The sequence below is a fragment of the Pseudorasbora parva genome, chromosome 21 (genome assembly GCF_024679245.1).
Source record: "Pseudorasbora parva isolate DD20220531a chromosome 21, ASM2467924v1, whole genome shotgun sequence".
Taxonomy (NCBI): domain Eukaryota; kingdom Metazoa; phylum Chordata; class Actinopteri; order Cypriniformes; family Gobionidae; genus Pseudorasbora; species Pseudorasbora parva.
Genome location: NC_090192.1, coordinates 8,303,112 through 8,329,312, shown reverse-complemented (window position 1 = coordinate 8,329,312; position 26,201 = coordinate 8,303,112). Strand labels below are relative to the sequence as shown.

The 26,201-nt window shown below is 38.4% G+C and overlaps 1 protein-coding gene across 2 annotated transcripts in view; it reads right to left on the bottom strand.

Annotated features, from left to right (window-relative positions):
- bicc1b (BicC family RNA binding protein 1b) overlaps window positions 1–26,201 on the bottom strand; it is a 132,461-nt gene that overhangs the window by 77,488 nt on the left and 28,772 nt on the right. For both annotated transcript variants that reach the window (XM_067429869.1, XM_067429870.1), the window contains exons 2-3: window positions 20,451–20,497; window positions 600–669 (exon numbers count right to left, since the gene is read on the bottom strand). In XM_067429869.1, the coding sequence (XP_067285970.1) occupies window positions 600–669; window positions 20,451–20,497 (117 nt within the window). The remainder of the gene's footprint in view (window positions 1–599; window positions 670–20,450; window positions 20,498–26,201) is intronic.

Sequence of the window (26,201 nt, the reverse complement as noted above, 5' to 3'; positions counted from 1 at the left end):
TGCAAACTCCTCGTCAAAATCAATATCCAATGACACAGTGTAAATATGATAATATTCCAACAAACATATTGTCAAAACAGCAATGATAAAATGAAGCGCAAGTTGTCCTCTTTTCACGATAACAAAAGACACCCAAACTCAGGATGGCCAATGCTGAGACACTACTAAAAGGATTCATCTGACCATGAGGCCAAGATACTGCCAGGAATGTTTATGTGAAGATATTTAACATGCTGTTTTGTAACCACGTCGTTTATGTAGCACTTTGATGAAACAAAAATTCCAGTGAAACGAGGGCAAGACTGTTGAATGCTAAACATGTACATGCAACCAAATAATCTATTCGTAATCAGACTGATGGCTTAATCAGATCGAAAAGCCTTCATGTAATCACCTCAATCCTGAACTGAATCAAATGGGGAGGTGTACATTTTAAAATCTGCATAATGGGGTGGTGTAAATTTCAAAATCTGCATAAAATGGAATTTGCGATTACTCTTTTCTTCAATATTGTGATGTATATAGTATAGTATATAGTATATACAAACACACAAAATCTTCAGCAGAGCGTGTCTCAAATGAGGGACAACAGGTCTTACCTTTCTTTGACTTAGCACCAATCTTAAGCTTAGAAGGCCATGCAATCTGAGTGTCTGTCTCCTCCATGACCTGTGGGGACGAAAACGATACACATGTAAGGACCATATTCTATGACATCTTTTAAATCTACTTATAAGTTCAATGAAGTTTTTTTGGCACCAAAAATAGTCATATTTTGGTTTTATTTAACATTCTCTACTACTACTACTACTACTACTACTACTAATACTATTACTACTACTACCTCCCACCCCCTCCCTCCCTCTGTCAGTTTTGTTACTGTACTGTTTAAGAGTTCATATAAATAACTAAGTCTAGCTAAAATCCAATAAGTGGCATAAACAAATGGCTGTTGTTTATTAGGCTGGGTCAAGCTGCTGCATACTGAGTAGTTGTTGCTATGCAAATGTGGATTATTATATTAAAATGCATACTGTCATGATCAAATATACAAAAAACCTGTAATATTATAAATTATTATTACAATTTAAAATATAAACTGGTTTCTATGTGAATATATTTAAACATATAATTTATTACTGTGATGGCAAAGGTAAATTTTCAGCATCATTACGCCAGTCTTTAGTGTCACATGATCCTTCAAAAATAATTCTAGTAAGCTAGTGCTCAAGAAACATTTCTAATTACTGTCAATGTTGAAAACTGTTTTTGCTGCTATATATTGTTGTGGAAACTGTTATACACTACAATTCAAAAGGTAAGTAAAAAGAAATAAAGAAATTAACACTATTATTTAGTAAGGACACATTCAATTAACCAAAAGTGACAATATATTTCGGTATGTTACAAAATATACATAATATAAATGCTGTTTTATTGAACTCTTTTCAACTTCTTCAAAGAATCTTGTAAAATAGAGGATTTCTGAAGGATCATGTGACACTGAAGACTGGAGTCAAATTCAGCTTTGCCATCAAAGGAATAAATTACAATTTAAAAATATTTAAAAAGAAAACAGTTACTTTAAATTGTAATAAGATTTCATTGCATAATATAGCATTAATAACAAAAAACAACAATAATGTGAGCATGAGAAAAACTTATATATATATAAGTAACAAAAAATATATATATATATTGCAAGCAAGTATTGATATTATGATAAAATTGCTGCATGTACAGCACTGTTGTTTGTCTTCCCCTTACCATGGTAACATAACGGTCAACATCAGAAATTGGGCCTGCTTTGATAATCCACATTCCAATAAACTGATGTTGGTCATCTGAATAAAATGTCAAGAGCGTGTCTGCTGAATATGTTATTAATGATAAACCACCAATTACTTACAACATCAAAGTAGAGCCAAGAAAATAAAATATTTTCACAGTACTCGACGTGGGAGGAGTTTCTGACCTTTCTTTGAGATTTAGATGACAAGAAAAAGAAAACAACACGCATATACAGGTAATTCATAATCAAAATATTTATCCTTCAAACTTAACAACGCATAATGATGCTTCAGGAATTTTATTTGGACAAATTGAGCTGTAGCTCTTTATTTAATTTGGTTTACTATTGAAATACCAGTGCATGTAAGACAATAAAGGACAATTTTTTAACATTTTGGTTCTGTGTATCAAATGTGTTTGTGATGCATGTAGATGTTGTTGAATGTATCAATATGTCCTGTGTGAACAATCCCTAAAGACACTTCATAGTTACAATGAACAGGGATTACATTACGAATTGAATAACACTGATTATCTCTTCATCACAGTACCTGCTAGTTGGTGGGTATTTGTACTCAAAGTTGATGTGTTAGAAGCAGGAAAAATGGGCAAGCGTAAGGATTTGAGGGAGTTTGACAAGGGCCAGTTAACCCATTCAGTTAACCAATGAGGAGCCTGCTTGCTGCTGTCACATGGTAAAGTGATGTGATGAGAAACCCTGCATATAATTAAAAAATACTGTTATTTGTAGTTTTAATGCTTTTCAGTTGATAATGTAGTTGTTTAAAGCTAAAATATGTGGTTTACTTATAAAGACAGTGTTTAGAATTTAAAAAGAACACTCTTGCGTTTTTGGAGTTGTGAGATCCAGGCAATCTCGAGGTGCTCAGCGCTCGTTAACCCCGGCGAGAGCAGCTTTTCTTTGGCCAGTCCTTCTGGCGTTTGACGCTGGCCCGGATGTCTCTGTAGAGGTTAAACATGACAAATAATTTGTCTTGTGTACATCTAATGGGCGATCTTTGGCCCAATTAGTCTATTGTTGCCTACCAAATCATTTTGTTTTAGGGCAAAATGAAGTTTCATAACTTTATCTTCACTGGATGTATATTTAAATAAAATATAATCTAGGTAGTGCGTTGGCTGAACCACATCTGTGGCTGTTAATGCATAATATATATGTTTTTGAAAATGAAAAGAGGCTGAGTGGTGTTTTAGGACATATTTCACCTGGAGTGCTTTTAATGGGTCTCTAATGTCGCTTCAAATGCTCGATTTCTACACGCGTCCAATTTGCTGCAGACACACAAATGGATTCAAAATGTTCACACGTCAAACTAGACGCGGTAGACGCGATTTTGACGCTCAATTCGCGTTTGGTGTGAACGCAGTGTTGGACTGACTCAGGAAACATGGAGTCATATGGATTACTTTTAGGCATGTCCTTTTGTGCTTTTAGGAGCCCTGAAAACTGTACGTAATATAATCAGTTGAAACTGTATGATCCATATCGCTCTGTCACATATGTTGTGCAGAAAGAGTAAAATAATACCACCCAATTAAAATATCTCAAAGTATCTAGAGCGAAAAGTCAAAAATCTCAGGAAACCGAAGATCTATAAATGGAAAACAGAAAAAGTATCCCTCTGAATATTTTCAGCATTACAAATGGAGCATGTAAAAGCCCACAGCCATCGGGAGAGAGTTACGACCTGAACAGGATGCGAGGACCAGTACAGTGCTTGTGAAAGTCATATCTGCCATCAGCAGTGGTCAGTACAGTCTGGTTGGGGTCATTGATTCAGTTGCTGTCTGGATAATTAGAGAGGTCTTGAGATTTTACAGACAACTCTGAGGTGTCTTCCTCAAGTGAAAAGCAAACAAGCTGATGTCACTTCTGGGCAGTAGGCACTTCCCAGGGCTCTTACTAGCAGATGTTGCCTCTGGCTGTGATCCAAAAACTTAGTGAGCTGCCTCCATAGGCAGCATTTTAAGTCCTCACAATCCCTCAGGATACAGAGGCTGGAAGAATGTTGGAAACTAGACAATTGACGGTAGCCATTGACTTCCATAGTAGGAAAAAAAGTACTATGAAGGCAATGGCCGTCAACTCTCTGGCTACCAACATATCTTTTGTTTATGTTCAACAGAAGAAGAAAAAAAAAACTTGTTCTGGTTTGTAACAACATGAGGGTGAGTATAATGATGACAACATTTTCATGAACTATCCCTTTTTAAGAAGGGTAGCAATTTGGTGTCTCTTTATGTCATACTCATCTTTTACAGTTCTTTATCAATTGCGACTGTGAAGAATTCTGTTTGCTCTATGCTGTGAACTCACTCAAAGAACTCTGGCTGGCGTCCTACTATCTAACAATGACCCGCGTAAATGCTTCTGTGAAAGCTGTTTTTGGCAAAGCTGTGCCCGCTTGAAAGACGTTTTCAAACAGACCACACACAGCTCCAGAAAACTTACACAGCCAAAACATTTTCCATGTTACAGGACACCTCTGTAACAGGTCTAATGTTCTTACAAATTAAATGGGCAGTTCATTTAACAAGCTCTGAATTAATTGTCAACTCTTGTTGACCACGCGCTCTCAAGGAAATTGAACTTCAGATTTTTTCTATAAATGTATACATTTAGATGTGAATATACAGACGATAACAAAAGTCCAAAGTGCCTAAAGTTGTCTTTTGATTTGCTAAAATATGAATAAAAAATGTACAGCAACCTCCAATCTAGAGACATCTGTGAACACTCAAAAAACACACAAAACGGTGTGTACTGATCAATGAAATACATGATATGCCAAGAAACGAATCCTATTTAAGTTTTAGATATATTATATGAATTTGATACATTTATGTAAATATAAAGGTAATAACAAAGGTGCAAATATGTTTTTGTTCTGCTCAATTATAGCTCAAATAGGAATATACAATTTAGAACCTACAACAAAACATTTCTCCAAAATTAAAGATTTCAGCAGATATCCATAGCAAATGTGGTACTCCAACAAATATAATAATATAATAATAAGCAGTGCCAGAAATCGATTTAAAAAAAAAACTTGAATTAAATACACACTATGCCAAGTAACTAATCCTATTAAAAGGGTTCACTAAAAAATGTAAATTATCCCATAATTTACTCACGTCAAGCCATCCTAGGTGTATATAACTTTAATCTTTCAGCCAAACACAATTAGAGTTATATTAAACACTATCCTGGCTCTTCCAAGCTTTATAAAGGGAGTGAATAGTACCTTCGATTCTGAAGCCCCCCAAAAGTGCATCCATCCATCCATCCATCCATCCATCCATCCATCCATCCATCCATCCATCCATCCATCTATCCATCCATCCATCCATCATAAAAGTAATCCATACAGCTCCTGGAGGTTAATAAAGGCCTTCTAAAGCAAAGTGATGCATTTGTAAAAATATTTATTTATAAATTTAAAATGGCTTCCAGTAATGGCCATTTGCGAGTTGAGTTCCGGCTGAAGAGTGGCCTCTAAAATATGAGTTTCAGATTTATTCTATGAATTTATAAATTAGGATGTGAACATAAAGGTAATGACAGTGCAAAGAGCCTAAGATATCTTCTGATTTGCTTAAAGTACCCCCTATTATGCTATTTCAAAGTTTCCTAATTTAGTTTTGGAGGTCTCCTACAACAGGTTTACAACACTTCAAAAAACCTTTTCTCACAATATACATTGCACATCACCACATTTTTCAGTGATTCTGAAACGACTTGATGGATGAATCAGTCTCTCTAAATCCCTCCTTTCTGCGAGCCTACTCTGTTCTGATTGGCCAGATGGCCCAGTCTGTTGTGATTGGTCTCTACCGTTTACAGTGTGTGTTGGGAGCTAAACGCCCATTGCCATAACTGAACTAAACTGAACTTCAGCTCCATTTGAGAAGCAGTCATCAATAAAATTGTGTTTGAGGGCGTGTCAAGTTGTTCGCAGGCGCGCAACATACAACATAGGCTGGCATTATGCAAATGTATTTTCTAGTGATGTAGAACGTACAGACTCGTTTAGATGGTTCAGAGTCGATTCTTTCTTTTAGGAGACAATAACTTTTGGGAACTTTCAACTTTGCAGAACGTTTACATACACAAACAGCTATATTACACACTGCATAAAAGGGAAAATTTGTGAGAAAAAAACATAATTGGGGCACTTTAAATATAGCTCAAATTTAAATAAAGAATATACAACAACCTACAACCAACTATTTTATCAAAACTGAACATTTCAGCAAAGACATATACAGCATAAATATGTTCTAGATTAAAAAAAATAATAATAATTATATCCATTATATGGCAAATAATTATTCAAATTAATTAATGTTTGATGAGAAAAGCACACACATTAAGATGAATCAACGCAGATATGTAAAACATTGAACAGAAAAAATATTTTCAAGTCAGATTCCATATAATTGATCAGCATATCACTGGCCTTGAGTCCACAGAAACGCATTATGCAGTGTGTTCCGCCAAAGTCTATGAGTAGATATGAGCATAAAACTAAGGTTAAAAACATAAAAAATGAGTTGGAAACAAACATTTTTTACCTCTGCATGAGGAAGTTTGAAAATCATTTGTAGACCATGTGCCACACTACGTTTTAAAGAGTGAAAAAAGACTTTGCGTAATAAATTAAGCCATGTGATTATATTTATGGTGCGAGAACACTCCTGCTGCGCTCCACTGTGAGAATGAACAAAATGATGCAAGACTGTGCTTGCCACCTGTTTCCTACCCCAGTCCCACTGTGCGGTGCCACAGGTGTTCAGCAAGGAATTGTGGGCCTTAGGACCAGACTCAATTTAGGCCTTAGTTCACATAAACAGCTTTAAGTGTCATATAAAATATGAGGGGCCTTCTATTGACTCAGCTGAGGATCTGAATTGTGTTTGGTCCACTGGGTCGGGGTGACATTGTTCCTGTTTTTTATCAAAGTTTGGATACATAGGGAGCACAAATTTACACAAATGAGAGGGACACGTAATACAACTTCAGCTCAGCATAGTAGATGCTCGGTTTGCAGGGTGTGCTGATTAGAAACAAGCCTTTTGCAGAATTGCAAAGAGAGGAAATGCTTCAAACTGTTTCTACTGCGGAGGCCGGAACTGTATAATATCACCCTGTTTTTCTTGATCTCCTCAAAAATTGCTATCTTTGAAGATTCCCTTCCATAAATAGAAAGGATCGGGGGAGTTGAAAAACAAACCAAGGTGCTCTATCCATACTCAGAGAAAACAAAAGCACATCTACTGTTCAGGAAAATAAACAGAATGAATTCCTTTAAGCTGTTTTATACATTAGAAAAACAAGTGACTTTACATTGGCCCTCTGAGCATCTTGAAAAACAAACGATTGCCACTCCTAGTTAATGAATTATAGGGAGAAAGTGACCAAAACAAGACTAATACTAGAACGCTCCCATCTTATTAAAACCAACAAAGCTGTCACTGTATGTGTACCGTTTCCAGTGACTGTTTGGGTCTTGCAGTACAGCTTCAGTCTGTACTTGACTCTCGTGAATAGTCTCATTACAATTAAATGGAAGTCTAAATGCACATCTGTTCTGTGATTTACACTATATCGCCAAAAGTTTTGGGACATCTGCCTTTACATGCACAAGAACTTTAATGACATCCCATTATCAATCCAGCAACAGTTTCAAGTCTTCAGGGAAGGCTTTCAACAAGGTTTCGGAGTGTGTTTATGGGAATTTTTGTTCTTCTAGAAGTGCATTTTTGAGGTCAGGCGCTGATGTTGGACGAGAAGGCCTGGCTCACAGTGTTAGAGCTTGCACTTTAATTCATCCCAACGGTGTTCTATCGTGTTGAGGTCAGGACTTTGTGCAGGCCAGTCAAGTTCTTCCACACCAAACTCGCTCATCCAAGTCTTTATGGACCTTGCTTTGTGCATGGGTGTGCAGGATCCCCAAACTCAAAGTTGGGAGCATGAAATTGTCCCAAATATCTTGATATGCTGAAGGATTAAGAGTTCCTTTCACTGTAACTATGGGGTCAAGCCCATCCCCTGAAAAAACAACCCCATACCATAATCCCCCTCCAGCAAACTTTACACTTGCCACAATGCAGTCAGGCAAGTACTGTTCGCCTGGCAACCACCAAACCTAGACTCCATCTGATTGTCAGACAGAGAAGTGTGATTCGCCAATCCAGGGAACACGTCTCCACTGCAGTGGCAGTGTGCTTTACACCACTGCATCCGATGCATTGCACTTGGTAATGTAAGGCTTGCATGCAGCTGCTCGGCCATGGAAACCCATTGTTCTTGTTTTTGAGCTAGCTGTTCTTGAGCTAGCTATGCACTGTTAAGCTAATCTGAAGGCCACACAAAGTTTGGAGGTCTTTAGCTAATGACTCTGTGGAAAGTTGGAGACTTCTGCGCACTGTGTGCCTCAGCATGTGCTGACCCCGCTCTGTGATTTTATGTGATATACCACTTCATGGCTGAGTTGCTGTTATTCCCAATTGCTTCCACTTTGTTATAATACCACTAACAGATGCTTTATTTTATACACTTGTGGCAATGAAAGTGATTTCATTGATACACCTGAATTACCTACATCCCTCCAATGATTTGGATATATATATATATGTGTGTGTACAGTTCCTTCTCAAAAATTAGCATATGTGATAAAAGTTCATTATTTTCCATAATGTAATGATAAAAATGTAACTTTCATATATTTTAGATTCATTACACACCAACTGAAATATTTCAGGTCTTTTATTGTTTTAATGCTGATGATTTTGGCACACAGCTCAAAAAAAACCAAAAATCTCAAAAAATTTGCATATTTCATCCCACCAATAAAAGAAAAGAGTTTTTAATACAAAAAAAGTCAACCTTCAAATAATTATGTTCAGTTATGCACTCAATACTTGGTCGGGAATCCTTTTGCAGAAATGACTGCTTCAATGCGGCGTGGCATGGAGGCAATCAGCCTGTGGCATTGCTGAGGTGTTATGGAGGCCCAGGATGCTTCGATAGCGGCCTTAAGCTCATCCAGAGTGTTGGGTCTTGCGTCTCTCAACTTTCTCTTCACAATATCCCACAGATTCTCTATGGGGTTCAGGTCAGGAGAGTTGGCAGGCCAATTGAGCACAGTAATACCATGGTCAGTAAACCATTTACCAGTGGTTTTGGCACTGTGAGCAGGTGCCAGGTCGTGCTGAAAAACGAAATCTTCATCTCCATAAAGCTTTTCAAGAGATGGAAGCATGAAGTGCTCCAAAATCTCCTCATAGCTATCTGCATTGACCCTGCCCTTGATAAAACACAGTGGACCAACACCAGCAGCTGACATGGCACCCCAGACCATCACTGACTGTGGGTACTTGACACTGGACTTCAGGCATTTTGGCATTTCCTTCTCCCCAGTCTTCCTCCAGACTCTGGCAACTTGATTTCCGAATGACATGCAAAACTTGAGCAACAGTCCAGTGCTGCTTCTCTGCAGCCCAGGTCAGGCGCTTCTGCCGCTGTTTCTGGTTCAAAAGTGGCTTGACCTGGGGAATGCGGCACCTGTAGCCCATTTCCTGCACACGCCTGTGCACGGTGGCTCTGGATGTTTCTACTCCAGACTCAGTCCACTGCTTCCGCAGGTCCCCCAAGGTCTGGAATCGGTCCTTCTCCACAATCTTTCTCAGGGTCCAGTCACCTCTTCTCGTTGTGCAGCATTTTTTGCCACACTTTTACCTTCCCACAGACTTCCCACTGAGGTGCCTTGATACAGCACTCCGGGAACAGCCTATTCGTTCAGAAATTTCTTTCTGTGTCTTACGCTCTCGCTTGAGGGTGTCAATGATGGCCTTCTGGACAGGGTCGGGTCGGCAGTCTTACCCATGATTGCGGTTTTGAGTAATGAACCAGGCTGGGAGTATTTAAAAGCCTCAGGAATCTTTTGCAGGTGTTTAGAGTTAATTAGTTGATTCAGATGATTAGGTTAATAGCTCGTTTAGAGAACATTTTCATGATATGCTAATTTTTTGAGAATTTTGGGTTTTCATGAGCTGTATGCCAAAATCATCAGTATTAAAACAATAAAAGACCTGAAATATTTCAGTTGGTGTGCAATGAATCTAAAATATATGAAAGTTTAATTTTTATCATTACATTATGGAAAATAATGAACTTTTATCACATATGCAAATTTTTTGAGAAGGACCTGTATCTATATGTATATATATATAGCTGCCTATAAAGACTGAAGAAGAGGCTGAATGAACCACTGAATCTTGAACCAATGCTGTTTTGCACATTAGCAAAACTTCTGCAAAGACGCTTTTTTGAGATTCTAAACTGCTTGGACACCTACACAAATGATCAAACGGAAACCTACACTGTTAATTGCGTACAATAAAAGTTGTCAGTAAGAAACTTGGACAGAACAAGGCCGTTATTTTCATTGATGGTATCCATGATCAAAAAGCCCATGGCTGAATAGCCATTCATCTGTCACTTGGTCAGCATGGCTGAGCAAAGCATTACTCATTAGCATAATAGAAACCAGCCCGTTTGGAATACAAAGACTGAACCTCTAACATATATTATCATAGTCAATATGTAACCACCTTGTTTCTGCATGAGCGAGTGATTTGTTCACTCAAACATGCTTTTATGACCAATACTACAAATCCCAAAGGAAAATGAGCTCAGAGGATTTAGTATTCAGTGGCACAGTGGAGTTCCATTTTTAACTTTGACTATGTTTTCTTAATCAATCTTCTTCTAATATGCTCACATTGATCTACACCCCATTTCAAATGGCCTCGCTTAAGATCAAGGCAAGAAAGAAAGCCATTCTTCATAATGCCGAACATGTCACAATGGAAATGTTTACAGCGCAGTTTCCATGAGATGGATGGAGTCTCTAGAGGCCAAAAGAGCTATTAACTCATCAAAGATGTGCTTTTTACTCCTTTGAAGGGATACAAGTTCATCCAGCAAAAGGAAATGTACTATCACATTCAAAACAGTTCTCTTTCGATTTGAGTTAACGAGAACTTATAAATAATATTCCGACCTCACACACACCATGGTCCAGGCTTGGGAAAATCCCTCGCCTTTTGTTTTGGAAAAATGTGCGGTAGAAAGGTCAAAAATAAATCCGGCCAACCAGAGCACTTCATTATTACACTTAGCGGAAATCAGGCAGACAGACAGTGAGCAAGAGCGATTCAAGTCATCTATCATGAGGCGCGGGAAAGCCTGGCAATATTACAAACTCGCAGAGTAATTCCATATGATCCCTGTCGCAAACAGATTCTCTTATATCTGTGTGAGGCACAAACACCCGCTGAGGTCCAGAAGTCTGATCCATCGCGCCAGCACACGGAGGCTTACCTCACAGCTTGTGTGTCACATCCAGCGAACAGGATTGTGGGTGGAGGGCTAGGAAACGGCCCAAATCAGTGTTTCCATGAGCACACAGCTTCAGCGTACTGTGCTAGATGTTGTTGTTCACCCTGTGCATCGTTGAGATTGGCATCTTACACGACTGACGAATGGTGTTTGTTTTTCTATAATTCATGACATCTTGTCAAATAAAGAAGACAAGTAGGAAAACTCGGACTCAAAGGGGAATCGGGCCAAATGTTTTAGTAGACAAAAACAAGGATTCAGCGGCGTGAAGAATTGAAAACAAGAAGGATCAGGTAAGGCTGAGAACATCACTGATGCAATTTTACAGAACAATAAACAAAATAAGTCGACCAAAAGTATGATATCATTTACTCAGCCTTATTGATTCAAAACCGTATGACATTATTTCTTCTAAAGAACACAAAAAGAGAAGTTTTGAAGAATGTTCACGTTGCTCTTATTCATACAATGAAAGTGAATCATTTCAGTGAAAACACCAGTGATTGTCAAGTGGCAAAAGGACATGCTAAAATCATGAAATAGTCCTGTGGTGTGACAGGCAGCGGGGCGTGGGACCGCGAGAGCGGGCCGGTGATTAGTGTTGACGAGTGCCAGCTGCGTGGCACACCGGTCTCGTCTCGCGGCCATGTGACGGGAGCATATAAGGAGGAGCAAGGGCTGCGGAAGACGAGAGAGGACCAGGCCTGGATTTATGTTGAGTTTTGTCTTACGTGTTATTTTGTGTTTGTGGGCAGTCGTCCGTGAGGGGCTGCCCACGTTTTATTTTGTGTGTTTTTATTTTGTCCCGCGGTTTTACTTTCGTTTTGTTTATTTATTTTGAATAAAAGTTGTTGAACGTTCGCCGGTTCCCGCCTCCTTCCTTCCCATCTACAAACCGTATTACAAGTCCATATGACTTTTGCATTATATTCTGAGTCTTCTGAAGCCAAACAATAGGAATGACATATTTGTGTGGGCCAAAACCCAGAAACAAGTTCTGTTAATGGGTTCCATCAATGGGAAGTTAATGGTTTGGGTTTTTGGTTAAAAGCTTAAAATAACATCAATGGTTAACTCAAGATCAAGATATTTTCATACAGCAGTAAATACCAAAGACTATAGATATAGTCGGTTCATTCCCTTTTACTTATGAATGGGCGAAACGGCAGTGCAATAGTGCAATATGGAGGAATAGTCCAGCCTTCTAAATTAAAAGGGCCAATCACTTATTGGTAAAGTCACCGAAAAATAAGCTTTTTTTTAAACACTATTTAATTATAGAAAACAACATTTATGGCACAGGTCACATGTTAAAATCACATGTTAGATTTTGTTGCTGATTTAAAATATGTTATTTAATTGTCAGTTTTTGAGATTCCAGGATTCCCTCAATCAAATAGATAGGATTTGGGACCCTATTTTAACAATCTGAGCACATGGTCTGAAGCACAAGGCACAGATGCACTTATGCCGTGTCAGAATCCACATTTACTAGTTCAACGATGGAAAAAACGGTCGGCGCGACGGGTGTGTTTTGGGCGTAACATGAAATAAATCTCCCATTCCCTTTTAAAGCCAGTTGTGCTTGCACCATGGCAGATTCACTATTTACATAGCGGAATTTGCGAGCAAAAAGTCTGAATGCTTCTCCAGAGAGCAATCCTTTTATTTTTAATATTTAAAAATGTTTGTGTGCTGCTGCGCTTCCCTGAGTCTAAGCGTGTTGTGCACCCGCCTATAGACACATATTACTAACACGCCCTTTAAATAACTAAAAAATACTGCACTATTGACTCTGACCAGCTGTTTTCAGTTGCCTTAAAATAGCAATGCACCAAAAATGCACCTGAACACACCTCGGATTCAGACAGGCGGAATTATAGGTGAAATGATAGGCAAATGGGCGAAATAAATCAACAGATAGTACATTTGCTATTGAAACAACATGGCGGTGGATGTGAAACTGATAACTGCGTTGGGCTGAAACTAGCAAGTGTTGCAGTTGTAGTCTCGCCTGGCATTCCATTGTGCCGGGTGTATGATAGGGCCCTTGGTCTTGTATGGCCAAAATAACTGCCCGGAGGCGTTGCAAATATGGCTGCCGAGTGAATAGACTTTCCTTAAAAGGGACTTTGGTAAGACCCCATTTAGATATATTTTAAAGCTTTTATTTGTCTTGAAAAAGCCACTTGCTAACAAGTGGCTAAATGGGACTACAGAGGTTAGCAGGGACAATAAAACATCATCAGGTAAACCCATCTACTCATTAGTCCGCTTTTATGCCCTTTTATGGGAACTTTCAGGGAATAAAAATAAAAAAAGACTGGAAGAGTTATTGGAAGCTTAATGATGATGACGCTGAGGTCATGTGACTGTGGAGTAGTTTGTTTATATCCAACATTTAGTTCTGGCAATTGTATTTAGGCTTCAAAATTCATTAACATTGTGTTCATTTGTGAAGATCATGATGAACATAATATGTAAGTATCAAACATTGTGTTGATCACAGATCTTATTTTCTCCAATAATACAAAAGTCAGTGGAAAAATCCAGTTGAGTTTTTGTTGAGAGAATCAGGGTGATACTATCTTCTTGGTTGGCCTACACAAATATGTTATGACTGCAGCACTCCACAGTTTTCCATGAAAAATAGTTAATTAAATAATTCAGTGAAAATTATGCTTGATTCCAATGCACTTGTATTGCATTTAAAAGAGCAGCTTAGAAATTCTGCAAATAACTCCTTTCGTGTTCCAAGGAAGATAGAAAGTCATACGAATTTCATAAAAAAAGACATGATGAATGAATTATAACAGACGGTTCACTTCTGGGAAAATTATTTCCTTTAATAATCTTTAAAAAAACAATAAAAGTACCTCAGAAGGAGCTCCGATTTCAGAACTATTTAAAAGTCCAATATGAAATAGATTAAATTGTGGCACACAGTACAATGCAATTCTTTGTACAGACACAAGTGCCATGTTTACTTTTTATGCCCGCCCTACTAGTTGAGGCTATTCGTAGCCAGCCAGCATGCACCTGCTTTTCATTTCCCTCCCAAAATTCCACATTAGCCTGTTGACAAATAACTTTACAACAGTTGACAATTCATCCTCATTTTATAAACATCTAGGAGGGTTTGAAGGGGCAAAGAGTTTATAAGAATGGTGGTAATCCACACCAGAAAAAAATGCCAGCCGAACGATTATCCGTTGATTTCATTGTCTAAATTTGTGGAAAGATATTCTAACTAAACTAAAACATTTGTTTTAATTTTCTGAATGATGCATGTATGTCTCTCCACAATGCTAGGTTGTTGTGCATGGTGTCAGATGCCCTGTTTACACCTGTTATTAAGATGTGTTTTGGTCGATCGGATACCATGTAGACAAGTGAGACATGCTCAGTGTTTTGATCCATCTCTTTTGTCAACTTTTAACCACTTCTGTCTTGATTTCTTTGAGGGGAGGGCTATGGGTGGGTAAATGTAGGTCTATTTTTTCAGATCTTTAGATCTAATTGATAAAATAAGCTCACACAATGCACATATGAACGCGACCAAAGAAGAACGGAAAACATACGGAGAGCATCAGCTTTCGTTTCTGCTCTGATAGTCCCAAGACCCTGCCGAACGCTGTTAGTGTGTGTTAGAAAGCAGAAAGGCTGAGAGAACATTGTGCTTGGTACGTTTTTCACCTTCAGACCAATCTTGGGTCTCCAGCCAACAAATCTCGCCTGGCTAGCGTGCTTCCCATAATGTTTATACGCTAGGTCAGTAGGAGGAGAGTAGGAGGAGAGCAGGTGGCCTTTTGTGGCTGTTTGAACGCATGACCACATGAAAACCAAGGTAATCCGGTCGAATACGTTTTTGACTACCTGTGGAAGTCGAAAGTGGACAAGCTAAATATATTTTAGACCCCGTTTACACTTGTATTTAGCGTTGTCCACTTGCTATCCAATCCGCCAAAATCTCAATACCAGGTGTAAGCAGTAAGCATTGTTCGTTAGTAAACTGCTATGTCACTGTGAGTGTTTTAAGTCAGAAGAGCCTCTATGATCATCTAGGACAGGGGTGTGCAATCCTGCTCCTGGAGGGCCAATGTCTTGCAATCTTGAGTTTAGCTCACACTAGCTCTAACACACTTGCCTGGAAGTTTTAGTTGCTGCATCCAAAATGCTGCCATCGGAGGATGAACCATTCCAAGGTAGGAAAGCACATCTGAATCCAACGTTAGCTTCAATTCCTGTCTCCTGAGATACCTTGATCTGGAGTGTGTTTCTCAAAAGCATTGTAAGCCAACTTTGGTCACAAGTTCCATTGAACTCTATTGGTAATGACGGAGCTTGCGACCAGTTGGCTTTGGGAGGCGCACATCTGATCAGTTTTTGAAGGCAGCAAATATGTAGCCTTCACTGGCTATGGTATCCCACAATTCCATTCCATACCATACCATGACAGTTGAGCAAAAAATAAATATGGCTTCTAAAAAGTCATGGTTTGGGTGGTTGGGTTGTGTGTGTCTTTTTCAACTTTTAATAAAAGTACTATTGTAAAGTAAAAACCCGATTCCAAAAAAATTGGGACACTGTACAAATTGTGAATAAAAAAGGAATGCAATAATTTACAAATCTTATACAATTTTATTTTATTTACAATGGCATATAGATAACATATCAAATGTTAAAAATTAGACATTTGAAATGTCATGCCAAATATCGGCTCATTTTGGATTTCATGAGAGCTACACATTCCAAAACATTTGGGAAAAGAAGCAATAATAGGCCAGAAAAGTTCAATGTAAATATAAGGAACATCTGGAGGACCAATTCGCAACTTATTAGGTCAGTTGGCAACATGATTGGGTATAAAAAAGAGCCTTTCAGAGTGGTAGTTTCTCTCTTTGACAGCACTGCATCACATACAGGAATGCTACTGTAATGTAAATCACAACATGGGCTCAGGAATACTTCCAGAAAAACATAATCCACCATGTTGGTAAACACAATCCACCGTGCCATTCGTTGTTGCCGGCTTAAACTCTATAGTTCAAAAAATAAGCCATATTTAAAAATGATCCAGAAGCGCAGGCATTTTCCCTGGGCCAAGGGTCATTTAAAATGGACTGTGGCAAAGTGGAAAACTCTTCTGTGGTCAGGCGAATCAAAATTTGTTCTTTTTGGAAAACTGGGACTAAAGGGGACCATGTCATCCGGACTAAAGAGGACAAGGACAACCCAAGTTGTTATCAGCTGAGCCTGCATCTCTGATGGTATTTGGTTGCATGAGTGCATATGGGCAGCTTACACATCTGAAAAGGCACCATCAATGCTGAATGGTATATACTAGAACAATATATACTCCCACAATGCAAAAAAATGCTTTTCGATCAGGTAGAAAGCTTGCAAAAGTTTATTTTCCTTCTCCCCCCCCCCCCCCCCCCAAAAAAAAACTTAGGCCTAATAGTGATACTTGCATTAACAAACCTCAAATAAATTAAATCATAGAAACTCTTATTTCTGTACAGAACCCCCCCCCCCCCCCCCAAAAAAAACCACTGCAATAAACTGTTATTTGTTGGCATTGGCAACAAGAAATAAGTTTACAAAATGACAATTTAGATAACAGTATGAATTTGCCAAGCAAATATTCTAAAACTTAAATTAAAAATTTGATTGAAAATTGCTGCATTCCTTCAGAGAGATGAGGCAAGGTTTCCTGAGGTTTTGCCGTTACCTGATCAGAGCTCTCAGCGTGAGAGAAATGTCTAAGGAAAGAGGGCTGAATCCCATCTTTGTGCAAAATCACAGAACACCCGATGGCTCCAACACGAAAACGCAGCCGCCGTGATGGACAGGAACGTAATGTTGTTATTGAAAACATGTGAAATTTGAGCAGGCTGGTATCACTCTACCAAAGACATGCTCTTGGGGCGTGGGGCGCTGAGTCGGCAGGAATATTCTCTTTGCATTCAAAAGACAGATTATATGCTATTTTTTTTAAAAAACTCTCTCTTTAAAGGGATGTGTTGTTGCTTTCAACATACTGTATGTGAGATAATTCCTGAGGTCATTTTTCATTAATTCATCAATGTCTCTGGATACAGGCTGAATTCCACATTCTTACATAGTGTGTTTAGATAAAGTATTTGTTTTCAGCACAAGTATGTTGACGTGAGCAGCAAAATACCATTCTTATCTTTTGTTAAATCACATTTACAAGGTTCCTTTGGAGATACGCTGTGTTATTTCTCAGAAGAAATATCACCACTAATTCAGATGATGAATAGTCTCAAAGTCTACACTTTTCCTCACGGACTTTTGAGCAGTTGTCCACAGTGCAGGCTTTGCAGAAGGTACATAACTGCTGCAAAAGGGGCACTTTTGCGAGATTGGTTCCCTTGGCAAAAACCCAATATCATTTTTCCATTAGCCCTTTGATTATTGCAGAAAATAAGCTCTGTAAATAAGAATCATAACCACAAAAGATTATGATTCTTACATGTTTATCATGATAATCTTAACAAATGCACAACTTTGAATTTTGAATCCAGATACAATTGGCATAAGTGAAAAGTTAAACGTCCGAAACCTAAATGGAAAAATTGGTTCCCTTGATAAAAACCCATTAGGATTTTTCCATCAGCTTTTAGATATTGCAAAAGATTATGATTCTTACATTTTCATCATGATAATCTTCTCAAATGCACACAACTTTTTAGAATTTTGAAGGCAAATACAATCGGCAAAAGTTAAATGTTAAACATCTGAAATGCCAAAAAAGACTGGTTCCCAGGGATTTTTGCATTGCTTTTGTATCATTGCAGAACATAAGCTCTGTAACCACAAAAGATTATGATTCTTAAATGTTCATTATGATAACCTTCAAAAAGTAATACAACTCTGAATTTTAAAGCCAAATACAATTATCCAGAAGTAAAACTTTAAATGTACGAAACCTAAAATTAAAAATTGGACCCCTTGACAAAATGTTTCCATTGGCTTTTTAAGATTTATTGCAAAAATAAGCTCTGGAACCAACAAAAGTTTATGATTTGTATATTTCCATCATGATAATCTTCCCAAATAAACACAACTTTAAATTATGAAGCCAAATACAATCACCAAAAGTAAAAAGTTAAACATCGGATCCCTTGACAAAAATGTATTCAAATTTTTCCATTGGCTTTTTGCATTATTGCAGAAAATACTCTGTAACCAACAAGTTTATAATTCTTACATGTTCATCATGATAATCTTCACGAATGCACACAACTTTAATGAATTTTGAAGCCAAATACAATCGGCAGAATTAAAAAGCTCATATGCAGGTTATAAATGAGCTACACCACAGTCCCATGACTTCAACGTCACACACATTAAGCTTCCAACAACTTTTTAAGTATTCATTTAAAAAACATTTTCAATGAAAGTTTAAGTTGGAATAGTTTGCACAAGTGTGATTATAAATGCACTGTGAAAGCCGACTAGTGAATAGATGGGTTTTCCATTTTGGCATGATGACCACCTACGGCGGCATGGACTTCTCGGACGCACGCGAGCAAAGTCCGTGAGACCACAAATCCACATTAAGGCTGCCATTTGGGACATGGCCATTGCTAAAACACTGTTCGTGATATGGTAGGTTGTGTTTATTTGAAAAGCAGCAATTGGCGTTTCTGAAGCTTCGCATCAGCTGCAACTACCCAAATTTGTGGCAGCCGAAGGCTTAAGGTGCAGCCAGCTGTATCTTCCAGAACAGGCTCGCCGAGGCCCTTTCCAAGCTCTCTTAACAGGGTCTGATTATTTTCACACACCTTTCAGGTTAGCACAAATGAAACTTTGACATGTGCCGGATTTCTTACCAATATCGACTTGCCTTCGAGAGTGTTTATTTTGATGGCCAGCATGCTCTGTTTCAGGTGCTGAGTCTCATTCCTGTCCTGAACTGTCTGGTTTCTCCAGCCTGTATTTATTCACAGCCTGCCAATTAGACGGGGAAGTGTTCGCCCTAAAGGCCATTCTACCCCACTGAATCCAAATACGCAAAGTGTGCTTGTTCTGGCATGGACATAAACGGATGGGAGACCTGTTTTGAGTATCCTTCGGCGAAAGGTGTGTGTCACGAGTCACTGACTAGGCTCTTGAAGTAATTTATTACACACTGCACACTTTTTGAATTTGAATTCAATAATTGTGCCATTTTAGGATCCACAGTTTAGCATTCCCGACTAAAGAATTACATATGTCACTTATGTTGTGTTTGATTATTCTAACATTTAATACAGTGATAATTAAGCATCAAGGGTTTAGGGTTGGTAAGATTTTTAATGTTAAAGGAACTGTATGTAAGAAATGGGCCGTGCATTTCCTCTCTTGCTCTAGTCACGAGCGTGCGCACCCTACCGGGAGAAGAGCCCGTACGGCCCATACAAGGACCTTCTGCCCTGTCGACGTCAAGTGGACCCATACTCGAAAAAAACTCTCCGAAACTTGTGAGAAACCGGAAGGAGTATTTTTGACACAGAAATACTCCATCAAACGTCCAACATTAGTTTTTGAAACTTTGTCTATGTTTAGGATGGGAATCCAAGTCTTTAACAGTGTAAAAAGCTCAGTATGCATGAAACAGCATTTCACCCCCCCTTTAAGGTTTACTCATGTTAGTTTCCATAACAAGTTCAACTGTATCTTTTCATGGAGCTGCCAGTTTGCTAAGTTTCAAATGATTATTAAAGAGCAAGCACAAACTATGCAAAAGCGGCAGCCTTTCCGGTACAGTTTATATTTGGAGTATATTTGTGGAGCAATGTAGGCAATAGTGAATGAGTGTATATGGGGCGATTTAAAACACAGTCCTTGTGTTTTCTAAATATGCTCATATTCAATCTGACCTATAAAGTGCTGTCATCTCATTTTAAGATTAGTTTGCTAAGCTGTGACAGGCACATAAAAAAATCAAGGGAGCCGCATTATGTTACTGAATACGCACATCTTCTATTTCGATTCAAATTTGGCAGAGCCAATACACACTGTGCATACAACGATAGTACTGCATATATTCTATAACCGCAGTAGTAGTATTTTGAGGCTTGAGTAGCGCAATCTGTTGCACTGCTGCTTCAAGCAGCACTGATTGCAGTTTGTCCTTCGGCAGAAATAATTACACATGCAACATGACGCTAACCTATTTCTACCACTGCATGAGGCTGCCAAAGCAATGTGGTTTCTTTACCTTTTGAAAGAAGTCCTCACCTCCGTTGACACGCCCCTCCGTGGCAGCTGCGGAGAAGAATGGGACATTTCAGAAAAAGCGTAACATCAGGAATCACTTATGTTGGCATATTAACAAAATCAGCAATTCATATCAACACATTCTTCCACATGGCCTTGGTTGAGAAAATGTCTGTGCAATTTAGGCAGGGCGGGGGTCATTTTCCTGTCCATTTGCAGCAAGTCACCTCTGTAGAAAAATCTATGTATTACTACTTTCCAAAGGTTTATGCAGGATAATAATAAGCTTTGTGAGGCATAATACTACATTTAGAAGGTTTAAGTGAAGTGTGTCTTGTTAATGTAGATGTAAAGCTGTGGATTCTGTTCTAACCGCATCTAGAGCTTCCTATAGATCATCTTGTAGATCATGGCACTTGCAATGGCAAAGTAACGGATTAGATTGCCCAAACACACACACACACACACACACACACACACACACACACACACACACACACACACACACACACACACACACACACACACACACACACACACACACGTTGGTCTATGTGGTTTACAGGGACTCTCCATAGGCGTAATGGTTTTTATACTGTACAAACCATATTTTCTATCCCCTTACACTGCCCCTGCCCCTAAACCTACCCATCACAGGAAACATTCTGCATTTTTACTTTCTAAAAAAATCTCATCCTGTATGATTTATAAGCATTTTGAAAAGTGAGGACATGGCCAATGTCCCTCATATTACACCCTCTCCTTGTAATACCTATGTCATACCCATGTCATTATACACATTTGTGTCCTCATATGTCACAAAAACATGCCCAGAAACACACACACACACACACACACACACACACACACACACACTGCACACACACACACAAAATGCACGCACAAAATTCACAGTAAGTTGTTTTTATAAAACCGTCCACTGAATGTAAGCCACAGGAAACTGACATGCTTGTTCGGTTTGAGATGTCTGCCAAGAACATTAGAATTTTCAATTAAACAATAATGTACAGACTTGTTCATCAGCAAATTTGGATGTTGTTTAAAGACATTGAAACCACAAAACGCAGTAGTTGATAGACATCTAAAAAAAAATTCAGTTCATATTTCTCTGGATCAGGAACATGACCTACATTTTGAGATGCAGGCACAGTCTTGTTGGGCCAAGCTTTAAAATGTATGTCTACTGTAATCCAGACAAATGTGACGTGTTTATTTATATCCAATGAATTACAGGGGAGTTTTTCAGAGCAGATTGACTGAAAATTGCTTAAACCACAGGCACCGGCTGAATCAGCCCTGCTTTACCGCTAAAACGTGCTATCCAGAGGCAATGGAGGAATCTCTGGAAGCCTTGAGAACAAACTGAACTCTGCAGAGTTAACTACATTCAGAGAGAAAACAGAATTACTCATGTTTCTGTGATTGGCCAAGAAACAAACCAAAACAGGATCTAATGGATTTATGAGACTGTGGAAAGGCCTCAGGAAACTATTCATAAACACCATATGAATTGTCACACCTTCTCAAAAATGATGAACAGACTTTGGCCATTTTACTCCATGTTGCTCAAAACATTTGATGTGTGGCCACCATATGCCAATAACAAGGGTGGTCTCAGCCTCACACTCCTGGATGCCCACAGTTTATTCTTTCAGCATATGATGCATATTGCACACAACACTTGTGGCAATCACAATGCACCACAATAACGAGTGTGCAACTGATGTAATGGATGTAATCGACAACTTTTTCAGTTCCTATTTCTCTGGATGAGGAACATGACATATGGTTATTCAGCAGCTATATTACCCTGTAGCCCTAAGACTGGTTTCCTGCTGAAGCTAAGTAGGTTTGAGCCTGGTCAGTACCTGGATGGGAGACCAACTGAGAAAACTAGGTTGCTGCATGAAGATGTGTTAGAGAGGCCAACAGGGGGCGCTCACCCTGTGGTCTGTGTGGGTCCTAACACCCCAGTATAGTGATGGGGACACAATACCGTAACAAGCACCGTCCTTCAGATGAGACGTTAAACCGAGGTCCTGACTCTCTTTGGTCGTTAAAAATCTCAAATAAAAAGTAGGGATGTAACCCTGGCATCCTGGCCAAATTTGCCCATTGGCATCTGTCCCTCATGGCCTCCTAATCATCCCCACATACTGATCTCCTCTCCACCAATCAGCTGGTGTTTGGTGAGCGTTCTGTTGCAATATGGCTGCCGTCGCACCATCCACCATCCCGCTTTGAATGTCTTGAAAAGCAATATATAAATGTAACAAATTATTATTATGCTCCTATAAACAATGGCTAGAGAATACCCATAATGCACTTTGAGAGTCGCACACTGAATGAATTCCCACGTCTGACTAGAAGACGGCGCCCACAGCTAAATCAATTATCTATTCAATTCGCAAACCGCACTAGTCCAGCGTAATATAATACAGGTACAATTATTTTTTATTTTTTATTTTTATCTAAGGGTTCAGTACATGGACATCACATACACTCTAAAAAATAATTCAGTGGCTTAGTAAATATCACAGTAATAATTAACTTTATTAACTTAATAAAATCTCTCAATATCATTTACTTGATGGTTTTAGTTAAACATACCAAAATAATTGACTAAAAATACAACAGTTAATTTTGTCTAAAATGTATAGTTATATTTAAGTTTTTTTCACTAAAATAATTTAGTATTCAAATAACCAATTCTTTATTTTAAATATACTTAATACATTTGTGAAATTTATTTCAAAATATTTGAGAATGGAGAATTAAACCGATCTGTTTCAAGAACCACAAATATTACTTAATTAAAATCAAGATTATTAATATTTAACACACACTGAGGAAATTGAGTAAATTTACTCGATTAAAACAATGCACCCCTCCCCCACCCTCTGACGTGACGACAGCTCGACGGTTGAGTGAGTGTGGATATTTGAATTCTCCTCAGTCACCAGAGCAGTTTCTTCTTCTCAGCGTTGCAGAATTGGGGCATTTCCTCTCTGAAATTCAGGTTTGTATGTTTTTTTTTATCTATATAATCATTACTGTGCTAAAAGGCATTTTATTTAATTCAAAACAACATACAGGGACAGTGTGAGTCACCTTAAGTTAACGTGTGGCGTTGGTCTTTGAAACGCCTGCTGTGTGGCTCAAAACACACAACTTTATTCGGAAAGATAATGAATATAATGAATTTGGACGATAAAATCTTATTAAAACTGGGCACTTTTTGTTCATTGTCAGGTTATGGAGTCTGGCGCCTCGCAGCATCTTTCAGCTACGAATGAAATGCAGGACAGCGGTCTCAAGTTCAAAGTCCACCCGCAGACCGCTAAGTTAACGTTAGTCCATCTCAGGCTCGAGAAACAGCGCTGATACGGTGGAAATGGGATAACAGACCGGTTGATTACACTTGAATTACTTTTAAATGTTTAATTTTTACTTCTAAAATGTTTGTTACATGAGTTTAAATGTTGTAAAATAACTGTTATTCTTTACATGTCAAAACAGTATATGCTGTAACGTTATTGCTGTACTCGTCGACAATAAAGGCCATGTCATGTATAAGTGTGTTTGTGTGGACTGTGGAGTATTTTACAAAGGTTTAGAGGAAATTAAAGTTATACTATACAAGTTAGAAATACTCATAAATAAAAACAGTTCATATTAGTCATAAATATTGGTTTTTAAAATGCTTTTTACCCAATTTTTTCTACTCAATTGAATTTGTTAATGTAACAAATGCAGTTACTCAGATCTACTTAATTTTTTTACTTACATTTACTCAGTTCTTATGGTGTCTATAATTGATTCCACTGCTTTAAAATTTACTCATTTTTTTTAGTGTAAAAATGTTTCACCAAAAAAATTGAGTAAATCATAGTATTAGTTTTTAGAGTGTACTGTGACTCTCAAACACCATTGTCTCGTCCTTCTTATGTAAATCTTGTGAATCAAAAAAACACCACGGAAACTCATTTGCATATGCCCAAACATGTTCATTGTCAGGCGGAACTGACGGAGCCATCAAACGACACTTGAGGATGGCAAAAACGGCAGCTCGGACACACATTATGATCCAGGCTGTGCAGGAGACGTGAGGACTTTTCATATGTCAACAGTCATGGTTGAAGTGTATTATAATCGGATACCACAACAATTGAATTCAAAATTGTTCGTTTATTCGGCACATTTCAAGCAAACTTCGCTCACCGTCTTAAATTGAAGAAAGGGGCAACTGTATTCCTGCAAGCAATAAGTAGCGATTTTATCCACTTATTGACTGTTTAAACTATTTCTGATTAAATTGAAAGTTTCTTAGAGAGACAGCATTGTCTAGATAATGCTAGATGCTAGTACAGTAACAACAGGAAACTCCAAGTACCATACGAAACTAAATAGTCTGTCTAATGACAAAGGGTAATAATATTTTGTATTACAAAATACAACCGTAGATACGTTGCTTCCAGATTGTTCACTCGATCCTTCTACCATAAGTCACCTTTTCCACCATATAAGTTCAAACGTTGTTCATTTGACAAGGCTATTCATTTTGCTAAAATATAAGTTATATATTTATTTTTTTGAGAACTAAAGTAGGCCTATGATGTTTTTGCATGCTTGTACTTCAGAGTGCATAACAATCACTGCGTAGCCTACATTGTGACTAACGTTATATAAACATGCAATATCGTTGACGAAAAAAGATGAGTCTAAAATTTAGACTGAATGACACACTTTAAGCAGAACATCTCAAATGGAGATTGCTGAAATGCAGCTTACTTGTTTATTGGTGTTTTCAGATCATCAGAGAGAGAGAGAGAGAGAGAGAGAGAGAGAGAGAGAGAGAGAGAGAGAGAGAGAGCGAGAGAGAGAGAGAGAGAGAGAGAGAGAGAGAGAGAGAGAGAGAGAGAGAGAGAGAGAGAGAGAGAGAGGGAGAGCTTGCATATGTTTGCCAGATTGGACATGTTTAGGTAAAACACCGGATGGTGTACCTCTTCTTTTCACAGAAAAGCTCTTTTTGGGGGATTTAAATTACTGAAATCTGGCAGCCGCAAGCACGAAAGCTCACTCTTGCGCGTGGATGATCTAAAAACACCAATAAACAAGTTGGCTTTTTTTTATCAATCTCCATTTGAGATGTTCTACTTAAAGTGTCATTCAGTCGGTCTGTGTTCTGTCAGGACGGAAACATCTTCCCTCACATCTCCCTATTGACAGAAATGAGAGAGTGAGGGGGAGGTGTGAGGAAAGATGTTTCGGCCGGGACTTTTTACTGCGCCGAGCCGAAGTACTCTCAGAAGTGCTAATCCGCCATACATTATAGTTCTCCTTTTTAATCCGATTAAACGTGCCACGTTTTATTTTGTCACCATACTTGATCATTCAACTACTCGTGTAGCTGTATTTAAATAGGGGAAACGTGGGGGTGTTTGGTACTTCTAACTTGATCTCTATTTGGTTCCATAGTGAATGAACTGGGCTTAGTGGGCTAAGCTAAATGCTATCAGATCGTCACCGCGCGTCAGAGAGATTAAGTGCACGCACTGAGACGAGAGAGGGATGTATCAACTCATTTTAGTTAAAGGAATAACATAGTTTAATATGAAAAAGCGGTGAAGTAACCCTTTAAAGTGACAGCCATCTAATATTCCTGCTGTTGTTTGTCAAAGAAACAAAGAAAATCACTCACTGCTCTTGACTGAATAGCTTTACAATGAAG